We start from the raw sequence: 21,903 nt of genomic DNA, 5'->3' as shown, positions 1-21,903 counted from the left end.
AATGTTAAAGTGTATCAATAAAATTATACCAAATTGATCAAATGTGGTGAGATTTCAACACGTTTTTAGAACAAACAGTCAACGAAACAGCAAAAACGCTGATGAGAATCAAGACAAATAAAATTTCTAGAATTTTTAAAATGTGAAAATTGTAGTGAAATTTTTGATGTGTCATTTTCCTAAAAAAAAAAAAATTTTTTGTTTTAATAAAATTAATTTGAGGTGTTAAAGAATGTCCTATTCAAATACAAAATTTCGATTTATTTAATTGTTTGTAACAGTTTCCCAGAATAAATTTGGACATTTTCTTTTTTGACAACATACTTGAACTGGAACATGTTTCTCATTTGCTTGGAGAAATCATTCAGAGAGAGAGAAAGACTGAGAAATATGCATTACTAAACAGAGTTGAATACTAAATGAATTCCAATGTTTCATGGTAAAAATTCTGTTGAATGTCGTCGTGGACTCCACGGAATTTGGTTGATGCTAACTGTAATTATTGTGTATTCGCATCTTTACAATGTCTTGAACTTGCAATGTTTTACTATATCTAAGGGAAATATTGCCATTCCCATTAAGTTGGTTCTATTTGCATGACTGCATCTTTATACAACATCTATATAAATGCTTTCCCAGTTACGTGCTTGCCAAATTCTAGCCTTACTCTTTAGTTAGCTTCTATTCACAGCATCCATGCTTCCGGGCTCCTTTTTTAAGCAAAGAATATTTCCTGAACTTTAGTTAAAAGCATGAATTTCCATTTTAGGTGTAGGATACAGCATAAAAAAAGCTCCCAAAGGCATTTTATTTATTTATTCATTCATTCATTTATTTATTTATTGATGAAGTAAAGATGATGAATTGTGATCCCTATGATTTAGGACTTTTGTAACACCGGCAGGTTGTAATTGATTTACAATTTAAATATAGACATGCATGTTTTCTCTTTCCATACAATTTTATACATTTAGTTCAATGTATTGTATTTCAATAAGTTTCAAGACTTATTTTATCGTCATTATACTGAGTACAGCAAAATTAAAGCAGTCCTTACTTTATCTTTGGTGCAAGCTACAATTTTAAAAATCGATCTAAATGAATAATTAATGTATGTAAATTAATGTGCTATTTTATACAGCTGCATATCACACTGACTAGCACTAGGTGGCGACAAACACACAGTTAATCAATAATATAAACTGTATTTTAATGAACTTCATTCGAATGATCTCTTAAACTTACTCATTTCATTTCATTTCATTTCATGTCAATAAATCATCATCACAGATACTTTATAAAAATCTGTTCCCTTTGCTCCACTGGACAGTTTCTGTTTTATGAACTTCTTTTAAATGCATCTCTACCAGAAATTACACCTTGTAAAAATTCTGGGTGCATTTTTTAATACATCACACTATGACACATTCTGACACACATACATATAAAATATTAGCATACAAATATTCATCCTGTTCGGCAAAACCACAAATCCATCCACCCACCCACATATTTTTACCTTAGCTGATGTTCTCGTAGATTGGACAGAGCCTCCATACCATGTAGATATGAGTACACAATCTCCAAATCCTGCGGAGGAAACAGAAAGAGAACAGATCAGTTCAGATTACTTCAAAAGTCACAGAACACCACACACACAGAGAGACACGTACACACAGAGAGGCATACATACACACCTACACACAGAAATACATAAAGATACACAAACACACACAGAGACACACACACCCCACTATAGAGTCACAGACACACAGTCACAGAGCCGCACATGCACACAGAGCCGCACACACACACACAGAGCCACACACACACACACACACACACACAGAGCCGCACACACACACACAGAGCCGCACACACACACACACACAGAGCCACACACACACACAGAGCCACACACACACACACACACAGAGCCACACACACACACACACACAGAGCCACACACACACACACACACACACACAGAGCCACACACACACACACACAGAGCCACACACACACACACACAGAGCCACACACACAGAGCCACACACACACACACACAGAGCCACACACACAGAGCCACACACACACACACACAGAGACACACACACACACACACACACACACACAGCCACACACACACACACACACAGAGCCACACACACACACACACACAGAGCCACACACACACACACACACACAGAGCCACACACACACACACACACAGAGCCACACACACACACACACACAGAGCCACACACACACACACACAGAGCCACACACACACACACACACACACACAGAGCCACACACACACACACACACACAGAGCCACACACACACACACACAGAGCCACACACACACACACAGAGCCACACACACACACACACACACACACAGAGCCACACACACACACACACAGAGCCACACACACACACACACACACAGAGCCACACACACACACACACACACAGAGCCACACACACACACACACACACACAGAGCCACACACACACACACAGAGCCACACACACACACACAGAGCCACACACACACACACAGAGCCACACACACACACACAGAGCCACACACACACACACACACACAGAGCCACACACACACACACAGAGCCACACACACACACACAGAGCCACACACACACACACAGAGCCACACACACACACACAGAGCCACACACACACACACACAGAGCCACACACACACACACACAGAGCCACACACACACACACAGAGCCACACACACACACACAGAGCCACACACACACACACAGAGCCACACACACACACACACAGAGCCACACACACACACACAGAGCCACACACACACACACACACACAGAGCCACACACACACACACACAGAGCCACACACACACACACACACAGAGCCACACACACACACACACAGAGCCACACACACACACACACAGAGACACACACACACACACACAGAGCCACACACACACACACACAGAGCCACACACACACACAGAGCCACACACACACACACAGAGCCACACACACACACACAGAGCCACACACACACACACAGAGCCACACACACACACACAGAGCCACACACACACACACAGAGCCACACACACACACACAGAGCCACACACACACACACAGAGCCACACACACACACACAGAGCCACACACACACACACAGAGCCACACACACACACACAGAGCCACACACACACACACACACACACAGAGCCACACACACACACACACTAAACAACAAACACACACACACAGTGGGTAAAAGGCCGCAGTCAGTACACTCTTGCCCTGTTATTGGGAGAGCTTAAATGGAATTAGAGGACTGTTGAATGTACAGACACAGAAAAACAGCACTTTAAGCAGCACCAAAACACCTCTGTGTAAATTTACTGAAATCAGAGTCTCCTTTATACGACAGAGGGCACGTCACTGACAGCTATGTATAAACATTCTGAAAACATTTACCTCTTTTACAGCCACAGAACGAAAGACACTTTCCAAACAGACTGTGGCATTATAAAACCAAGCAGAGGAAATTACTGCTTTCACTCACAACTCAAAACAACTCACCATGAAGTCCTAATAAACTCGCTGTCGAGTTTTACACTTTGTAATAAAACAAGTGCTTTCTTGATGACGTTTATGTTACTTTTGTTACAAATCAAAAAAGTCTAACGTACAAAATTTAACTTGGGTTTATGTTGAGGGGATACAAACTTTTGCACTCAACTGTAAATACAAAATGATGTACAGAAAAGCAATCAGGGAAAAAAAAACGTTTTGTCTCTCAAAATTGCAAATTAATTAGACATTTATATTATACGGTTCAGGACGTCTTACGGGATTAAAGGCATTTTGCAGAAAAAAAAAGAAAGGAGGAAAATCCTCTACATACACAAACATTCACTTGGGGAAAAGAGCGGTGCAACAATGAAGCGAGTCACTGTGTGTGTGTGTGTGTGTGTGTGTGTGTGTGTGTGTGTGTGTGTGTGTGTGTGTGCATGCGTGCGTGTGTGGGGCAGCACCACACAGTGCCCCCTGTCCTTTCACTACAGCCACACCACCCTATAGCACTGGGCCACCTTTGTGTTCACAAAGACATGCTGGGATAACGGTGGGACAAAAGAGACTCTGTCCTCACACACAGGCTCGAATTTAGCCTGCTCTCAGAGAGTCTATATTACATCCATCCCCCACCCCTCCACCCCGACACACACACACACACACACACACACACCCCTAAATGTTTCATTTCATATTTCCTTGTAATATTCATCGAAATCACCAAATCTTTAAGTTAGAAACCCAGTATTATGAGTAAACCGGGTCATTTTGCATAAAAATGTTGGTTTATTCAACACTTAAGAGTTTAACTTGCATTAATGCAACATTTCTAGAAGGTTTCGACACAGTGAGCTCAGATCAGATCACACGGTTAATCAGGAGTCTGAGAAGCGTTTCAGCCTTTGTCGACATCTAGCGTCAGTCCACGGAAGTGCAGCACTTTATATCAGAGAAAACATGAACATTATTTGTTTTAGTTCACGGTTAACGTCCGTAACTCGCTCTGATTGGCTGACGACATCTCTGATCGTATTGTGTTCACATTCAGACAGTCATTACGATTAACTTAGGGACAATTTACAAATTGAGAGAATTGAAGATGATCGTAAAGATGAAGGTCTCACTGTAAAGCTGGGATTTAAACTCAAAGCTTTAAACTACAATAAATTGGGGAATACTAATAACAACACAATAAAGGATTATGATGTCATAGTTGTTGGGTTTATAGTTTCATTTAATGCTGTGGAACATCCACAAATATAAATCATGTTAATTCCTGTTAGTACTTATGTTATAGCAGCAATAAATGCTCCTTCACAAACCAGTCACTATCTCTCTCTCTCTCTCTCTCTCTCTCTCTCTCTCTCTCTCTCAAACTCTCAAAAAAATAATAATAATAATAACAGCTTTATTTCTAACTCATACAAAAGTCTGCCACTAAAAACTCCTTCCGTTACGTTTTGTCTTTGTTAAAGCAAACATTTTTAGAACCACTACAGATTATGCGGTTCATCCATCAAAGACATCCATGTGTACATGCTTTTACTCTAGAAACAATGAGCACATGTAAACATCAATCTGAAATTTGCCTCGAAGCTGTATTCGCTATCAAAGCTCATTTTATTGAGCATTAATCGACAGACCTGAGAATCGGACTCTGTTCTGCTATTAAAACCCTGAAGAGATTCAGCCTGATTCTAATCGACACCTAATGAATCTCAGGTTGTAACGAGTTCCAGATTTTAAAGGCATCGTGTTACTGAGTGTCGCTAACGGTAACCATTGTCTAAAACAAATCAACAGGAGATAAATCTGTATAGAAACAATTTGGCACAATTGCACAGATTAGCCGCTAGATGGCAGTCAAATCTTGCTTTCGTCTCAGTGCTGAGAGTTTGAAATCTTGGAAGGAATGAAACAAGAAAACAGAAAAAAAAAAAAGAAAAAAAAAAGATTTCTATTTCTTCCAAAAATGCTTCTGAATACAACATGGAAAGAATGTATGGAACTCGGTTTCTTTAGCTCTGACGTCCGTAGCTTACATTCCACTTCCTTCTGCTTGCTCACAGAATAATAGCACGATGCAAGCACGTCCTCGACCATGAAACCTCTGTGATGTTTTTTCTGCTCTCTGAAGATTATAATAATAATAATAATAATAATAATAATAATAATAATAATAATAATAACAACATCCAGTGCCTTAAAGAAGTACATGTTTGTCTAGTGAGCTCAGAAGGTGTCTGATATAAACAGCGCTGCCTTCGGTCAGGTCACGAGATCAAGCAATTATTCCAAACACTGAAACGAGGTAATTGCCTGGGCTGTAATTATGACCCGAGCGATACTCAAGAGCACAAAGAGCCGAAGACATTCGCACAACACGCCCACTCTCAAACTCCTATCCACACACACAAACATCTGAGAGGAGCTTTCAGCATAATACACACTATTCACAACACCCTGTTACTGATAGTGTTACATTGAACAAGGCCTCGAACTTACACTGGCTTAGATAACTATTCACCTTTCATGAACCTTTCCACAATCTGCCAAGTAATAACCAGGAATTGAACTGGGATTAGACCTCATCCTACTCCTTTATAAAACCTAAACCATGATTGATACTGATCCATAGATTGAATGTAATAGCTTTCTGTTGTGTTTTTATGACCATGATCGTGTTTGTTTAGGCTCTCTAACAATCTCTAGGTTCTTCCAGGAACTGGTGTATTTATATTACATTTAACTATCACTTTTCATGGCAACTGGATGAACCAGGGGGTGAATACATGTGGAATCGTGTTGTTTAGGGCTTTTCTTCTTTTTCTTTTTTTGGTAAAGCATGATATTCAGCCCACTTCAGTATGGTACAACAATCAATTTCCATTTTATTTCTGGTTGCAAGGAGGTGAATACTTATGCATGCCAGTCAAGAGGGATCAGACCGGTCCCGCTTCCTTTACACGTGTCACGTTCAGTGACGACTTCTCGAGCTCCTCTGGGACAAAATCGTGTTCCCGTGATTGGTCAAAGGCAAAAAGCTAAAAACCTTTCTTAAGTGGCCGCACCTAATTGGCCCCACTCCTCCCCCAAGGCACGGCTGCGGTCACCATGGTAACAAGACGAGCAGCTAGACCCTTAGAGACCAAACAGAGAGGGGGCTGATGAAAACCCAAAGGACGAGTGCATCACTTCAGCAAAGACCCGTGTATTCAGGAAAGCTGTTGAGAAGCTTCCCAAAAGTGCACGCAATCCTTCAACACAACGCTAACACAAAACCTACACAATTAAATTCATGCATTACAAAATGGTAAAGCTGGAAAACTTTTTTTTAAGTATTTATTTCGTTTCTCATCGAACCATAGATGTGATTTCTCGGGAAAAGGGCGGAAATGAACGACCGAATGTTATGAAATGACGCTGGAGCTATCACGGTAACCATGACAACCTTCTCCTTAAACATCAACAAACTAGATGGCAAGGGGATTTTTATTATTGTGTTGTGAGACTGAATAAAGAGCTACACTGCTTTTAATTCCTAGATGACTTGCTTAATGAAGCTTCCTGCATATTATTTAAGATAGATAGATAGATAGATAGATAGATAGATAGATAGATAGATAGATAGATAGATAGATAGATAGATAGATAGATAGATAGATAGATAGACAGCTAGATTGTCAGACAAACAGATGGAAAGGTTAAAAAATAGACAGGAAGACAAAAATACAGACAGACAGATTGTCAGACAGATTGTCAGACAGAGACAGACAGACAGACAGACAGATTGTCAGACAGACAGGCAGACAGACAGAGACAGACAGACAGAGACAGACAGACAGACAGATTGTCAGACAGACAGAGACAGACAGACAGATTGTCAGACAGGCAGGCAGACAGAGACAGACAGACACAGACAGACAGACAGACAGACAGACACAGACAGACAGACAGACAGAGACAGACAAACACAGACAGACAGACAGACAGACAGACAGAGACAGACAGACAGGCAGACAGACAGAGACAGACAGACAGGCAGACAGACAGAGACAGACAGACAGGCAGACAGACAGAGACAGACAGACAGACAGGCAGACAGACAGAGACAGACACAGACAGACAGACAGACAGACAGACAGACAGACAGACAGGCAGACAGACAGACAGGCTGTCAGACAGACAGATTGTCAGACAGACAGATTGTCAGACAGGCAGACAGACAGACAGATTGTCAGACAGACAGACAGACAGACAGACTGTCAGACAGAGACAGACAGACAGATTGTCAGACAGAAGACAGACAGAGACAGACAGACAGACAGATAGACATGTTCTAGCATAGAGAAAAGTCTACCTTCATTTTACAAATCCTTAAAATGAATATTTTTCCCCACAGAAATAAATATTGTGTAAATATGTGTACAGTATATTTGTAAAGTACATTGTAAAGTTATTTACATTTTTATATAAATGTAATAAATTTCACTATTTATTATTAAAAAACCTTCAACATCCTTTTGAATCACATTGCTAACTGTAGCTTCATGCCTCAGCAGGCTTACGGAGGTTACTGTGTCCAGAGCCGGACTGTATCTCTGTTCTGCGCTGACAGCTCTCTCATTAGAGCCGTTTATCTTCTCACCACATGGCTAATTCTGCTAAGCTAACAGCCTTCATCTGCCAGCCAGACGACTACAGCGCTTAGCAGTCACGTTAAAGACGACCAGTCTGTTTAAAAAACTTTACTCAACTAAACTAAATACTTCATTTTATATATTGGGTCATTTTTTTTTGACAGTATTTTTATTTCGAAGAGACTGTTGAACACGATAGTTCCTGATCGTCTGCATTTTTAGCTAAGAACGAAAAGGAGAATAAAATTAGCATATACGGCACGTCCCAAAAGAAAACGCACTTTTTTTCTCGCTTGAAAAAAAAAATTAAATACAGCGATCCCTCGTTTATCGCGGTTAATGGGGACCGGAACCCCTCGCGATGGGTGAAAATCCACGAAGAAGTTTGACCTTTTCACTGACGGTCATCATCTTCCTCTTTCGCAGGGGCACGACTATTAGGAGGCATTGTAAGGGCTTAACGAAAAGTTAATTTCTAACACAATACGCGAGACACAGTTGACAGCGTGAACGAGAGTGGCGAGATACAACAAGGGAAGAAGCTGGGAGAGGATGCGATGATGCGCAGCCAATCAGCTCAGATCTCGTGGCGGGAACCAATCATGTGCCTTGTCTGAGTGCCCGTGGGTATGTACAAAGCCTCTGAGAGAGTTTCTCTCTTTGTCTGGCATCCTGGGAAACCGTTTTTATTTTTATTTTCGATGAGTATTTTTGAAAAATCAGCGATGCACTGAGGCCGCGAAACTTGAACCGCGAAGTGGCGAGGGATTACTGTATCTGTTTACTGGATAACAATCATCTGATCCAGAAAATAACTGTTGTAGATGGTAATGGGAGGAATGCTATCAAAATACTAATAAAATAAACATTACACTTTATGCCAGGTTTACTCACATTAACTTAACTCCTCGCTGCTTTGTAACCATGGTTACAACTAACAAACTTTACTAGCTTGATTTCTATATTAGATTTATTAGTGAAGATGAAATAAAGGTTGATGAGGAGGTTGTTTATTAGCCTTCATTGTAGCGTCAGGGACATCAAGCTGCTTGGTACAAGGCTACAGTCGTTTCAAACCCCCCCCAAAAAAAGGATAATAAAAATAGATGAGAGTTGTTGTTTTTTGTATGACTATAGATTGAGAGATATTTTTGGAGACAAATCAATGAATAATATCAGGATCGCCAGAGAACTTCAGCTGAATCCTGTACACTTATCATTTAAATTCTTCCGCATCGCAGCTTCACTGTTTAAAGAATAAATTTAGCTCAGAATTTAATCCAAGTTGCTAAACCTTCAGCTCTATTTTTTCCTTGACTAAACTCTTAAAACTTGATTTTGGCTTCAACGGTCAACAAATTGTCGCTTTTCCTTCCAGCGAATACACGAACACGTCCTTCCCGACAAAAAAGTTTTGTGAACACATCGTAGATCCAAATTTGAAAGAATACAATGCAGCTCCTTTTTTTAATTAAACCCCAGAGACCGGTCTGCTTGACGGAAAGCGGCTTGCGGTCAGCTGAGAATAGAAATCCTCTTGGGAAAGGGTGCAAACGCTAGCGCTGATGCACTAAAATGCTTTTGTTATTAGCTCAGAGATATGGCAGCGTGCCCTGTAAGGCGTCCAGACTTCAGCCGGTGGGAAAATGAGACCCAGTCATGATAATTTGAAGTGTCTGGTGCGATAAGTACAGCCTGGACACCTGTTACACCATGTGCCAACCTTAACGCCGCTCACCCGCTCGCTCCGGCGTCCTAGAAGTGCGTCCTGTGCGCCATCTGTACTTGTGAGTAACTTGTATATTGACCTGTCCTTGAATCTCGATCGGAAGCCATGACATGCCTTTAGGGTATTTTTAGTCATCGTCAGTCTCGCTACAGCAGGTGGAGTCTCTGCATACAAAAGCAAGGTCACCGGCGAGAGCAACTGTGCAGATACTGCAGAGCGCTGTCGAGTTCTTCGTTCTGATTGGTTGAGACGGTGCTGAATCATTCTCTAGAACTCACGCTGATAAACAAAAATGTGTATCGATGATAGAGTGACATTTTCTTTGAAGAGATGTTTAACGCGTTTTTTTTTTTTTTTTTCAATTTTTATGAAAGGAGTCTCCAGAGTCAGCTGCTTTTGGATTACATCAAAATCTGACTATTCTGTCATGAAAAAAGTTTATAGCTGCTATAATTTAAGATGTAGTATTACATATATTAATATTAAAATTACATTCGTTTACTAAAAATCTTTGTTTCAACATTTATTGTAATTAATGTAATTGTAATTAATTTAAAAAAATAATAATAAATAAATAAATAATTTAACAATTGTGGGCACATTATGTGATAAAAGAAATTCAACAACTATTTATTTATTTATTTTTCCTATAAACTACACACCCCCGAGTGTTATTTTCCTTACTTAATTTCTAAAGATTACTTTTTTTTATTTATCTTCCTTTTCTTTGCACCAATTCTTAGAATCAAAAACCCCACAAACACCACAAAAAACACCCACATAAAGGAAAGCAGAAGAGTGAAAGTGTTTAGAAAACATGAAAGTTGTGGACTTTATAAAAAAAAAAAAAAAAAAAAAAAAAAAAAGAGGAAATGGCAGACAGGAAAGTCTGAAGTTTTTTTTAGGAGCAGATCCTAAAACTTTAAGGAGTTCATCTTCTTCTTAATCTTACTTCCAGGTCTAATATTTTTTTCTTAAAAATTATATAGCTGAACCAATCAAATGTGTAATTACTGTAGCATATAGTTTGAAATATTAATAATTGTAATTATAATAATAGCTAGAATGTACATTTCCTGAAGAAAACGTGAATGGTGCTTGCGCGTGGCAAATCTTGGCACTCGGTTGCTAGGGTGAAATTTTAGGAATTTCCCATTCAAGTCTATGGGACTTTTTTGGCCGCTTTTTCGTCCGCTGTGCGAACATCGTTGGTTGGATCGCTTATAAAAGTCATAGCACACCTCTCCTGTGTGAAGAATATCTCAGTCCGGAAGAAGAATATCTCAGTATGCAAGATAACAAGAATGATGCATTGCAAGCACCATTAATAATAATAATAATAATAATAATAATAATAATAGGATGAACAATTTGAAACATTTTTAATCACTGCTGTATAACGGACTATAGACAGGATGAAAATAAAGCTACAGGACAAACATTTTTTAACATGAGGAGAAAATATTGTAATAAAATAAAAAAAAATATTTGTACACTATACACATCCTTGTGCTTTATATTTAAAAATGTGTTTATATGAAATTTTTCATTAAGTAGGCTGAATTTTTATTTTTTTTTTACACTATTTGTGCAAACACGCACACACACACACACAGGCTCTCTTTGTCGCCATCATATACAATTTAATTCACAAGGGAGTGCTGTGAACCTGCTGGCCTTGTCAGTCTCAGCAGAAGTAAATCAGCAGGGAGACCAAAACACGGCAGCTTTTTGCTTCAAATTAGAAAAGCTTGAGTTATTCTGCTAGAGGAGGGTCTCTCTCTCTCTCCCCCTCTCTCTCCCCCTCCCTCCCTCCCGCTCGCTCTCTCTCTCTCCCTCTCTCTCTCTCTCTCTCCCTCTCCCTCCCTCTCTCTCCCCTCTCTCTCTCTCTCTCTCCCCCTCTCCCTCTCCCTCCCTCTCTCTCCCTCTCTCTGTCTCTCTCCCCCACTCTCCCACAGCAGAACTCAGGCAAGCCTCCTGATACATGTGCCGACAAAAAAAAATCTGTTAATTAAAACAGAGAGAAATTCATCCTCTCCTCTGTCTCTTCTTCTTTTAATTAGAGCCGAGACAGAGGCATCGAATCCGGCATCTGTTGCGAGTGAAGGACCGAAGATGCAGACAGAACTGCCATACGTTGTTAGTTCAGTAAGCTTCCAAAACAGACAATGCCAGTTGCAGAGAGAAAGTGATTAGATTGCAGACAACGTTTAAGGATCGATGATGCGATATGGGTGAGATAACTCAGCCGGTGCACGAGGCAAAACCTCACAGCCAGGCGTCACTTTTCACGCTCTGCAGAAAGCTCGAGTCCTGCCAGAAGCTGTATTATTCATGGCTGTAAAAGGTGTAAATAATTGACACAGATGCTCTACATCGTCAGCATCAAGGCCGATCACGTGATCATCTGTGCAGCTTTTCGGCACGACCCTCTAAAAGAATCCAGGATGAACTTCATCAAGGTCCATTCACCAAGGTTTTAGTTTTCCATCTCAAACACTCCAACAGATGACTTAATGGTAGAACATGTGACTCTCTCTCAGAGTGAAAGACTAAGCATGAGACACGATGAATATGCATTAAGTGGAAGTGGAAGTAGCTCAGAGGTTAAGGTGCCGGACTACTAATCGGAAGGTCATGAGTTGAATCTCAGGTCGACCGAGCTGCCACTGCTGGGCCCCTGAGCAAGGCACTTAATCCTTAATTGCTCAGCTGTATAAATGAGATAAATCTAAGTCGCTCTGGATAAGAGGCGTCCGCTAAATACCGTAAGTGCAATGTGTTATTATTGGACAAAACCCTGAATGGAGCTGGGGTGCCAATATTTTTTAACATACAACAAGAGCAGAAAAATCCCACACAAAAATTGGTCTGAATTTCTATCAGATGTGTAAAAAATAAAGATATGTTACAACCTGTGTGCTAAGAAATGTCTCTTTTTTAATGAATGAATTTATTTATTTATTTGTTTATTTATTTATTTTTAACTTTTGGATGAATTTCTTTTCTGAGAAAATATTTTATTCAAAATAAAATTTAGCCAACATCACTTCATTCAAGAGAAGAAGAAAAAAAACCACTACTCAGAAACGCGGTCTGTCCGCAGAGCGTAAAAGATCTAAAGTATTTGAATTTCCAGGATAACATTTTGCAAGAGCTTCAAACGCTAACAAGAGAGATGTTAGAAAATCTCTATGGCAATCCATCCTCTCTGAACCTCACAACAGAGCAGCGAAGCCAAGAGAGCGATGGAGAACTCTCTCATTAAGGCTCCTAGCAGATGCGAGTGCTGGCATCATAGCATCGCGCAACACACAGTCGTGTTAAATAATTCAGCATGAGGAGAGGAGGCGAGGAGGCTACAGGGCCCAAGACAACGGAGCAGTAGAAGAACACGGGTTATTGCTTTCTCCAGCAATCGATATGCTACAAAACCACTGATCCTGTTCCCATCTAAAATACATCAATGTATTTGTGATTAGTTTGGAAACATCTTTGTTTTAAACTATCAGAGGAACGTGTATCGTAACGTGCGACGCAAACGCTGAGCGGAATATTAATCCCCGTTTGAGGATATTAAATTGCACAGAATCCTGAGAACCTTTTCATTACCGATTAGGAATCAGTGCTTAGTAAATCTACCCAGGATTCAATGTTGTGAAGGCATGAGATTTTTCAGTGTTGAAAACAAACAGTCTAAGATTTCATTGTCAGTCAACAATGCATCTGATATACATATCTAGTTTTTTTAAAGTATTCTTCAGATTAAATCATTTTAATCTGCCAGAAGTCAGAATTCTGGCCACGAGGTGTTTAAGGATTTATCTGTTAACTAATAATGTGAACTGTGCTTCTGTTAGACCTCGATTTGTCATCCGTAAAAACGCGATCCAAGAATGATGTAAAGTGACGGAATAAATTACATACAAATAATATTCAAATTAGGATGTTGAATTAAAAAAAGAATAACTACAAAAATGCATTTTATATATATAAAAAAAATACAATAAATAATAAAAATAAATAATAAAAATATATTTATCATTTTAAAAAATATGAAATAATAATTGAATTCACTTCTGATGGCTACAAAAAACATTTGAGTCATTTTATTTTTTACTTATTTCATAAAACGTTAGAAAACGTTTCATATTCGTTTTAAAAAATAAACAAGGGATATAAAAATACCTGACCTCACAGTAAATAGAATAAATGACAGCAAAATAGTTTATTAAAGTAATTCATATCAATTTGTAAAGAAATAACGACTACAAAAAAAATAAATTAATAAATAAATAAAATTATGGTAATAAAATAAATATACATAAAAAATATGTATTATTAATTATTCAATTAATATACTGTAGCTAATATATATATATATATATATATATTATATATTATATATATAATTTTTTATTAAGTTTAACTTTTTTTTTTTAATAATAAAAGGAGACCAAGTGGGTTGATGATAACCAGCGAGTTATAAACCATTTTAAAATGTTAATTATGTGATTATTTAATTGTGATTTTCTCTTTAAAGTGATTTGTCAGTGAACAGGATCTGATTCAGCATCACTTTCTTTCTTTGTTTCCTTTTCACATCCTTATCAGAAGGAACAAAGACCCAAAGAAATGAAGTAAGGACAGACCGAAAAATAAAAAGAGGAATCGTAATTTGAGAAATGGGACCCACCATTCATCTTGGAATGAGTGCACATGAACACACAGTCTCTTTATACAGACATCGGAGATGTGCCAAATTTTTCAGAGCGTATAAAATAAGAGCCTTGGTTATGTTCGCTAGAGACAGGAAACGCACAAGATGACCGAGCCGAGCAGATCTGACTTCGCTCCACTTGTTTTTTTTTTTGCAAAGATCTCTATTGCTTTTTTTTTATTTTTGGCCTCGTATTTTACTAACAGTTCTGAGCTAAAGGTGAGATCTTTCCTCACGTTCTGATCCATGAGTGAAAGCAATTTCTGTTTTGTGGGAGAAAACATTCAAGGAACGTGAAGCTTTTCGACCTCATCACATCGTTGGGAACGGAGCCAAGTAAACTCGGGAGATAACGTTCGCTCTTTTCGCTTCACACTGGTGCAAGAGTCAACACAGTCTTACATAACACACAAATGTAACTCGGGCCATTTCCAAGAATAAAGCAGAAAAGAAAAAGATGCTATCTGAAAACAGGTAACAACAGAAAGGAGTTTGAGGGCTAACATGCTAGTGAGCTTCACACAATAATAATAATAATAATAATAATCGAAAGTCAGTTTGTTTTCTAATTAAATAAATATTTTTTTATTCAATATAACCTACATACTGCTTTAATCAACATAATAAAGACTTTATGTAGCTTGGTAGCAAACCTGCCAATTAATTTCAGCTAACAACCATGACAACTGGCTTAAACAACATAAGCGTTTACTGCTAGATCAACAGCTAACAGACATGGCTAACTGTTTTAGCTACATAAGAGTTGGCCTCGCTTTAGCTAGCATGCTAGCAACCTTGACTTTGTTGTTTGCACAATATAATAGTTACAGTATAATATAAAAGTTCTCTCTCTTTACAGCTAAGCAGGCTGCTACTTTACGTACATGATATAAATGTGTAGCTAATGTTATGTAGATAAAACCAGTTTGCTATCAAGCTATGTAAATTTTCATTAACCTTGCCTAGCACTTTAGTGACAATAACAATACTTTATGTAACAATATATAGCATCTTTCTTAAGTCTGAATGTTATGTAGGTAAAACGTTTGCCAACCAGCTATGTTGGCCTAATTTTGACCAGCCAACCTTGACTAGCCTTGTAGTCATGACAACAACAAAAATACAACAAAACATTCGTGCTCAATGTGTTACAGTGTGAAATAAACATACTTAATTAAAATGTAATCCAAAATAATATAATAAAATTAGCAAATAATAATGAAAACACCACAAATAATAGCAGTGAATGAAAATAAGATATATAGATATAAAAATAATGAAAAATGAGCACAGCAGTAAATGCAAGCTAAATAATAAAAGCTAGCTAGAATTGAAAATGTGTTTTAATCTCTTTACTTGATAAAGGTTAGCTTTCATTAAACTGGGTACTATTTTAGAAGTACCTTTCGGCTACTGAATACCACAACATAATAGCTTAATGTTAGGTAGCTTGCTTTACCGTCATTTAATTACATAATACTTAGCATTAATACTAATACTTAAATAATAAATTATACTAATGTAAGCTAGCTTGTTTAAAAACTTGGCATGAGGCCAATGTTGGATAGAAAACTTTAGCCCAAGCCCAAGCTTAGCTTTAAACATTACCTCAGAATTGCTGTGGTAGCTAGCTAGCTTTACATTAGTTAATTAGCTGAAATAAAATGGTGTGCCTTTATTTGGGGTTCTATTAATTTACACATGCTAATAGTTAAACTATTGTCCAGTGCTAGCTTGAAAGTGTGGAAACAAGTTTTCAGACCTTGCATCCAGGCACACAATTAGCCCGCAGGCTACGTTACTGATTTAAAAGTAAGCAGAAATTATAACAGTCGCCAGGGATCTGAAAGGTCAAGCCCCGAAGGCTCCAGACGCAACTACGGCATTTCTGCTCGACCTAAAACATAATTAACAAACAGAAAACGGGCTAATGAGATAACCCAAGGACACGTCAGGGCACACCGTACCCATCCTTTTTCTTCCCTCAGAGACTCACTGCACAAATCAGACAAAAAGACCAAAACTCTGTCTGTGCTTTCAGTAAATAAACCCATTTTATTATACTTTTAATGGCTCTCAGTCAGTCCTGAGATTTCAACTCCAACATTCAAAGTTATTTTCTTTTTAATCTGTAGCATTTAGCCAAGTGCCATTTCGAGTCAAAATAAAGGACAAGTGCAGTTCCTCCTCCTCCTCTTGGAGCGGTTTAGTTTCTTTATAAAGCACCTCGGGTTGCTGAGGAACAGCCAGACAAAGCATTGAGCTTCAGAGTATTCAAACTATTTGGCTGCGTAATTCAGGCCCGTGGGGTTCAAAGTCTGCTTCCTTTAAAAACAACCAAAGCACAGAATATAAATCAGAGACACAGACGCAGAGCAGAGCGAAACCATTTAATGTGCAGAAAAATCAATCAAACCTCCTATTAATGCATCATAAAAAATAAAAGATTGGAGTAAATGATAGAGCATTAGATCAAATAACCAGATCATGAGTCTTCTTATTTTGCCTCGATTCAGTACGTTTTTTTTTTTTAATTCGAGAAATAATGCAAGGTTCATTTATCTTGAATAAGCAGAATTCAACAATGTCTAGCAAGACGGTCTACACAAAAACAAGAAAAAGTCATGCCTTAAACATCTGAGCTGGATCACATGACATAAGCATGGACATGCTTCTGTTCTTATGCAACCGATTCGAACAACTCATCTTTTATGTTGTTAAAAATTAAAAATACAATGACTAAGTTCCAAGGTTTAAAATTACCATAGCTGGCGACTCACATGTTAAACCTGAAGGACAGAATACCGAAAAAGAAGACAACGAAGAAGCTAAGCCTTTTGTTGACAGTTTAATCACTCATAGTGCTTTTTTTTTTAAATAAAGAACAATACATTGCATTTTTTAGATTCATTTACAGTTACAGCTATAACGTAAGAGATAGCAAGAGCTAACTGTGATAGCAGGTCCTCAACATTAAATGCAACTCTAACGGGATAAATATCAGGAATAACAGGAATAAAACCCTGCCATTTGATTATTTTGCAGTTACAACAAAGCCTGGGGACACGGTGGTTAGCCCGTTTGCCTCACACCTCCAGGGTTGGGGGTTTGATTCCCGCCTCCGCCTTGTGTGTGTGGAGTTTGCATGTTCTCCCCGTGCCTCGGGGGTTTCCTCCGGGTACTCCGGTTTCCTCCCCCGGTCCAAAGACATGCATGGTAGGTTGATTGGCATCTCTGTAAAATTGTCCGTAGTGTGTGATTGTGTGAGTGAATGAGTGTGTGTGTGCGCCCTGTGATGGGTTGGCACTCTGTCCAGGGTGTATCCTGCCTCGATGCCCGATGACGCCTGAGATGACGCCCCGTGACTCGAGAATAGTTCGGATAAGCGGTAGAAAATGAATGAATGAATGAATGAATGAATGAACAAAGCGTCCTGTCATTTTTAATTCCTCCTAAATAATTTAGCATGCTAATAACCAGTCTGCTATCTGCGACATGTTACATACCAGAAGATGGTTTAAAAAAGTTGTTGTTTTTTTTTTTGCAAATGTTTGAAAAAAATTTGCCAAAGAACTTGATGTAAAAATAAAAATTGTTAAATCAGCTTTATATGAAAAATCTACATCAGCTCATTATAATAAAATTATGAGGTCATTGCTTTATAGAGACAAGCCCAATCATGATTATAAAATGAACCAAATTGATCACAAGAAGTAAAAACAGTGATTATAAATCCACTTTTTAAAAGATCTCTGAGCAACCCAGACTCATTGAACTGTTCTGTCGATTCTGTGCCCGTGAAAAAGGAAGGCGTCGTGTTGTGCTTTCTATCTTGTTGCTTCCGGTTGATTGAGGAATCCTGAGTTCTATGTATTGAAACTTACTGTTTACAGAAGAATCACTGAGCATGTGAAGAAAACACAACGCTATTTCAGCTCACATCCTCAGGATATGGCCCACAATGGCGCCACCAGAGGAAGTGAGGTCACATTTCTTTCCACTGTGGACTTCCTCATGACTGCTAGTGTATTGGATCCTCAGTGAAGTTTTTAATATTGCAAATGTCTCGGTTGACACGGAAGGAAGGATCAGACCCGGAAACATCTAGTGTAAATAAGTGAAAATAGAAATTTATTTTATGAGCCAGAGATGAGCTAAGGGGAGACTTGGGGTCAGAAACGAGCGATTTATCAGTGGGATGCAGAAAATGGTTAGCTAGGCCTGTAAACAAACAAACAAACAAAAAAAAAGATATTACAGTACAACTACACTGACGTATTACCTTTACTTCCTCTTAGGAACATCAATGTATTAGACATACATATACAAGGTAGAGATTAAACAAAGGACTCCAGTTGCTAAAGAAAAAAAAAAGAAACGATTGTAAACATTCTTTTGTTATTAATTTTCACATATAAATAATGACGTAGAAACATACGTGAAACTAAAACGTATAACTGTGTTTAAACAATTGGTTAGTTAAAAACACCAATAACACACAACCGAAGTATTTACTTCAATGATTTGTCAAGTCATAGGAGTTTGCTGTTGTTTGGTTGATTTAATTAAATTAAGTAATTTAATTAAATAATTTAATCCAGTTCTGAGGTTCACGCCAGGTATTTCTGCGCGTCTTCTCTTAGGCGCAAGACATAAAAAAATGATTTCACTTTCTGCATCCTGTGTAAATTTTTGTGCTTCTTCTTTTCTACAAGATTCACATTTCCACTGATTGGCGCTCTGTGATTTTTCCCCCTCCACCCTTCCAAATGTCGTCCTTTCCAGACATTTTTATCTTACTCTGATTTTGATTACATCCGACGAGCGGTGTTGATTTTAACAGGTCTCTCTTGTATGCTAGCCCACACTAATTCACTCGTTCCAAGAGGCTCCCCTTGCCTGATCTTCAATCAAACATCGCTCTTATTAGCATAATTATCAACTTCTGCACCGGTTACACAAAACCGGCCATTATGCATCACAGCTGATTATTCAAGTCATTAATATGCTCTCAACTCGGAAGCGTTCACGAGCCATGCTAACGACACCCACACTGCAGGAGCTGCCTAGCACCGGGGCTGGAAATGACAAAACACTATAACGCAACAGAAGAATGGCACAATTTAAATACTGACAAAGCTGGTACGTGAGTGCCGTGCATCCGCAAAAGCATCAGCCTGCATTGTATCGGCAGGTCACCCGTTATTAATCATAGTAAAATAGAAACTTGAACTTTTTATCCTTCCATAGATACATTTAACTCTGTGATCTGAAGTTGCAGTTCTAGAAAATAAATCAGCAGCTTCTGACCAAATACAACAGAGAATCCGGAGCTTCTCGCAATATAATCAGAGCTACAGAGGCCAAGATAATACCAGGCTAAAGATTAATAAACATGGGTTCAGCCTTAGCTTAACTCTGGTTATTACCAGCACTACCAGCATTTTTGGCTGGCTTTGTAAAATGTGTGACTCGATCAGATAAATCTGCTACTGTAATAGATTAGCACTCTAATCAGGAATTCTAGCCAATAAAGTTGTAAAGCAGATCGTTCTCTGTGGATTTTATGTCCTGTATCCATAATACTGTATGGTTGCTTTAGTGATTTGGTGCTTCTTGCTTTTAATGAAGAAAAAATTTACACTCAAACTGTTTTACAGACGTTTTTAATTAATTTTTTTTTTAGCATTTTGTTAAAAAGGGGTGTGGCTTGTGTGTGAGAGTCTGCGTGAAGGAGGTGTGGCCTTTGTGTGCGAGTCTGCGTGAAGGAGGTGTGGCCTTTGTGTGCGAGTCTGCGTGAAGGAGATGTGGCCTTTGTGTGCGAGTCTGAGTGAAGGAGGTGTGGCCTTTGTGTGCGAGTCTGAGTGAAGGAGGTGTGGCCTTTGTGTGCGAGTCTGAGTGAAGGAGGTGTGGCCTTTGTGTGCGAGTCTGAGTGAAGGAGGTGTGGCCTTTGTGTGCGAGTCTGAGTGAAGGAGGTGTGGCCTTTGTGTGTGAGTCTGAGTGAAGGAGGTGTGGCCTTTGTGTGCGAGTCTGCGTGAAGGAGGTGTGGCCTTTGTGTGCGAGTCTGCGTGAAGGAGGTGTGGCCTTTGTGTGCGAGTCTGCGTGAAGGAGGTGTGGCCTTTGTGTGCGAGTCTGCGTGAAGGAGGTGTGGCCTTTGTGTGCGAGTCTGAGTGAAGGAGGTGTGGCCTTTGTGTGCGAGTCTGCGTGAAGGAGGTGTGGCCTTTGTGTGCGAGTCTGCGTGAAGGAGGTGTGGCCTTTGTGTGCGAGTCTGCGTGAAGAAGGTGTGGCCTTTGTGTGAGAGTCTGCGTGAAGGAGGTGTGGCCTTTGTGTGCGAGTCTGCGTGAAGGAGGTGTGGCCTTTGTGTGCGAGTCTGAGTGAAGGAGGTGTGGCCTTTGTGTGCGAGTCTGAGTGAAGGAGGTGTGGCCTTTGTGTGTGAGTCTGAGTGAAGGAGGTGTGGCCTTTGTGTGCGAGTCTGAGTGAAGGAGGTGTGGCCTTTGTGTGCGAGTCTGCGTGAAGGAGGTGTGGCCTTTGTGTGCGAGTCTGAGTGAAGAAAGCAAGTTCTACAAGAACCATTTCTCATAGTGATCCATTTTTGATCACCTTTGACTAAACCTGAATGCAAGCTAAATGCATTTAAGCAAAAAATCCAAACAAGGTCCCCTGAGGTTCTCGGATATCTTCCAGTTTCTACTTTCCTTAGCTCACGATTAGTCTGTGTTTAATATAAATTCTCCATAAAAGAATCTTGCTTAATAGGGCAGAAAAAAGAAAGAGATCTCAGGCACATCTTCCACACAGTGGGATTAGCTAATTGAGCTTATGAGGCACTGGGTTTTAAAACTGCTTCAGTCACACACTGAGGCTTAAAGTGACACAGCAAAGCTTGGCAAACAAGATCAGCAAAACTAAATTTAGACCCACAAAGCCTTTAGGTAAGCGACAGAGTGAGAGCGCACATGTGAAGGATCCATCTGGAGTCTAAACAAAAGTACGCATTTCAGTTTCCTTTTAAACCGCAAACTCTCGTTTCGATTACAGCTCTGCTTCCATCTAAACGGGTTTCGGAAAATGTGGCAATGTGAAAATGTTAGCGCGACACAGCAAACTTCTCTGACACTCCGTGTGGAAAAATACTTTGTCATGCGAATTGTTAGTACGCGTAACGAAGTATTAAAATTTCATATCGAGATTTTGTCTAAGCTTTCACCACTGTT

The 21,903-nt window shown here is 39.3% G+C and overlaps 1 protein-coding gene across 7 annotated transcripts in view; it reads right to left on the bottom strand.

Moving 5' to 3' along the window:
• The window catches only part of rapgef2b (Rap guanine nucleotide exchange factor 2b), a 107,182-nt gene that overhangs the window by 73,653 nt on the left and 11,626 nt on the right, over positions 1 to 21,903 (bottom strand). For all 7 annotated transcript variants that reach the window (XM_027154567.2, XM_027154559.2, XM_027154560.2 and 4 more), the window contains exon 2: positions 1,520 to 1,590. In XM_027154567.2, the coding sequence (XP_027010368.1) occupies positions 1,520 to 1,590 (71 nt within the window). The remainder of the gene's footprint in view (positions 1 to 1,519; positions 1,591 to 21,903) is intronic.

This window comes from Tachysurus fulvidraco, chromosome 17 (genome assembly GCF_022655615.1).
Source record: "Tachysurus fulvidraco isolate hzauxx_2018 chromosome 17, HZAU_PFXX_2.0, whole genome shotgun sequence".
In the NCBI taxonomy this organism is placed as follows: Eukaryota; Metazoa; Chordata; class Actinopteri; order Siluriformes; family Bagridae; genus Tachysurus; species Tachysurus fulvidraco.
The sequence above is the reverse complement of the archived record's forward strand: the minus strand, read 5'-3'. Positions and strand labels throughout refer to the sequence as shown.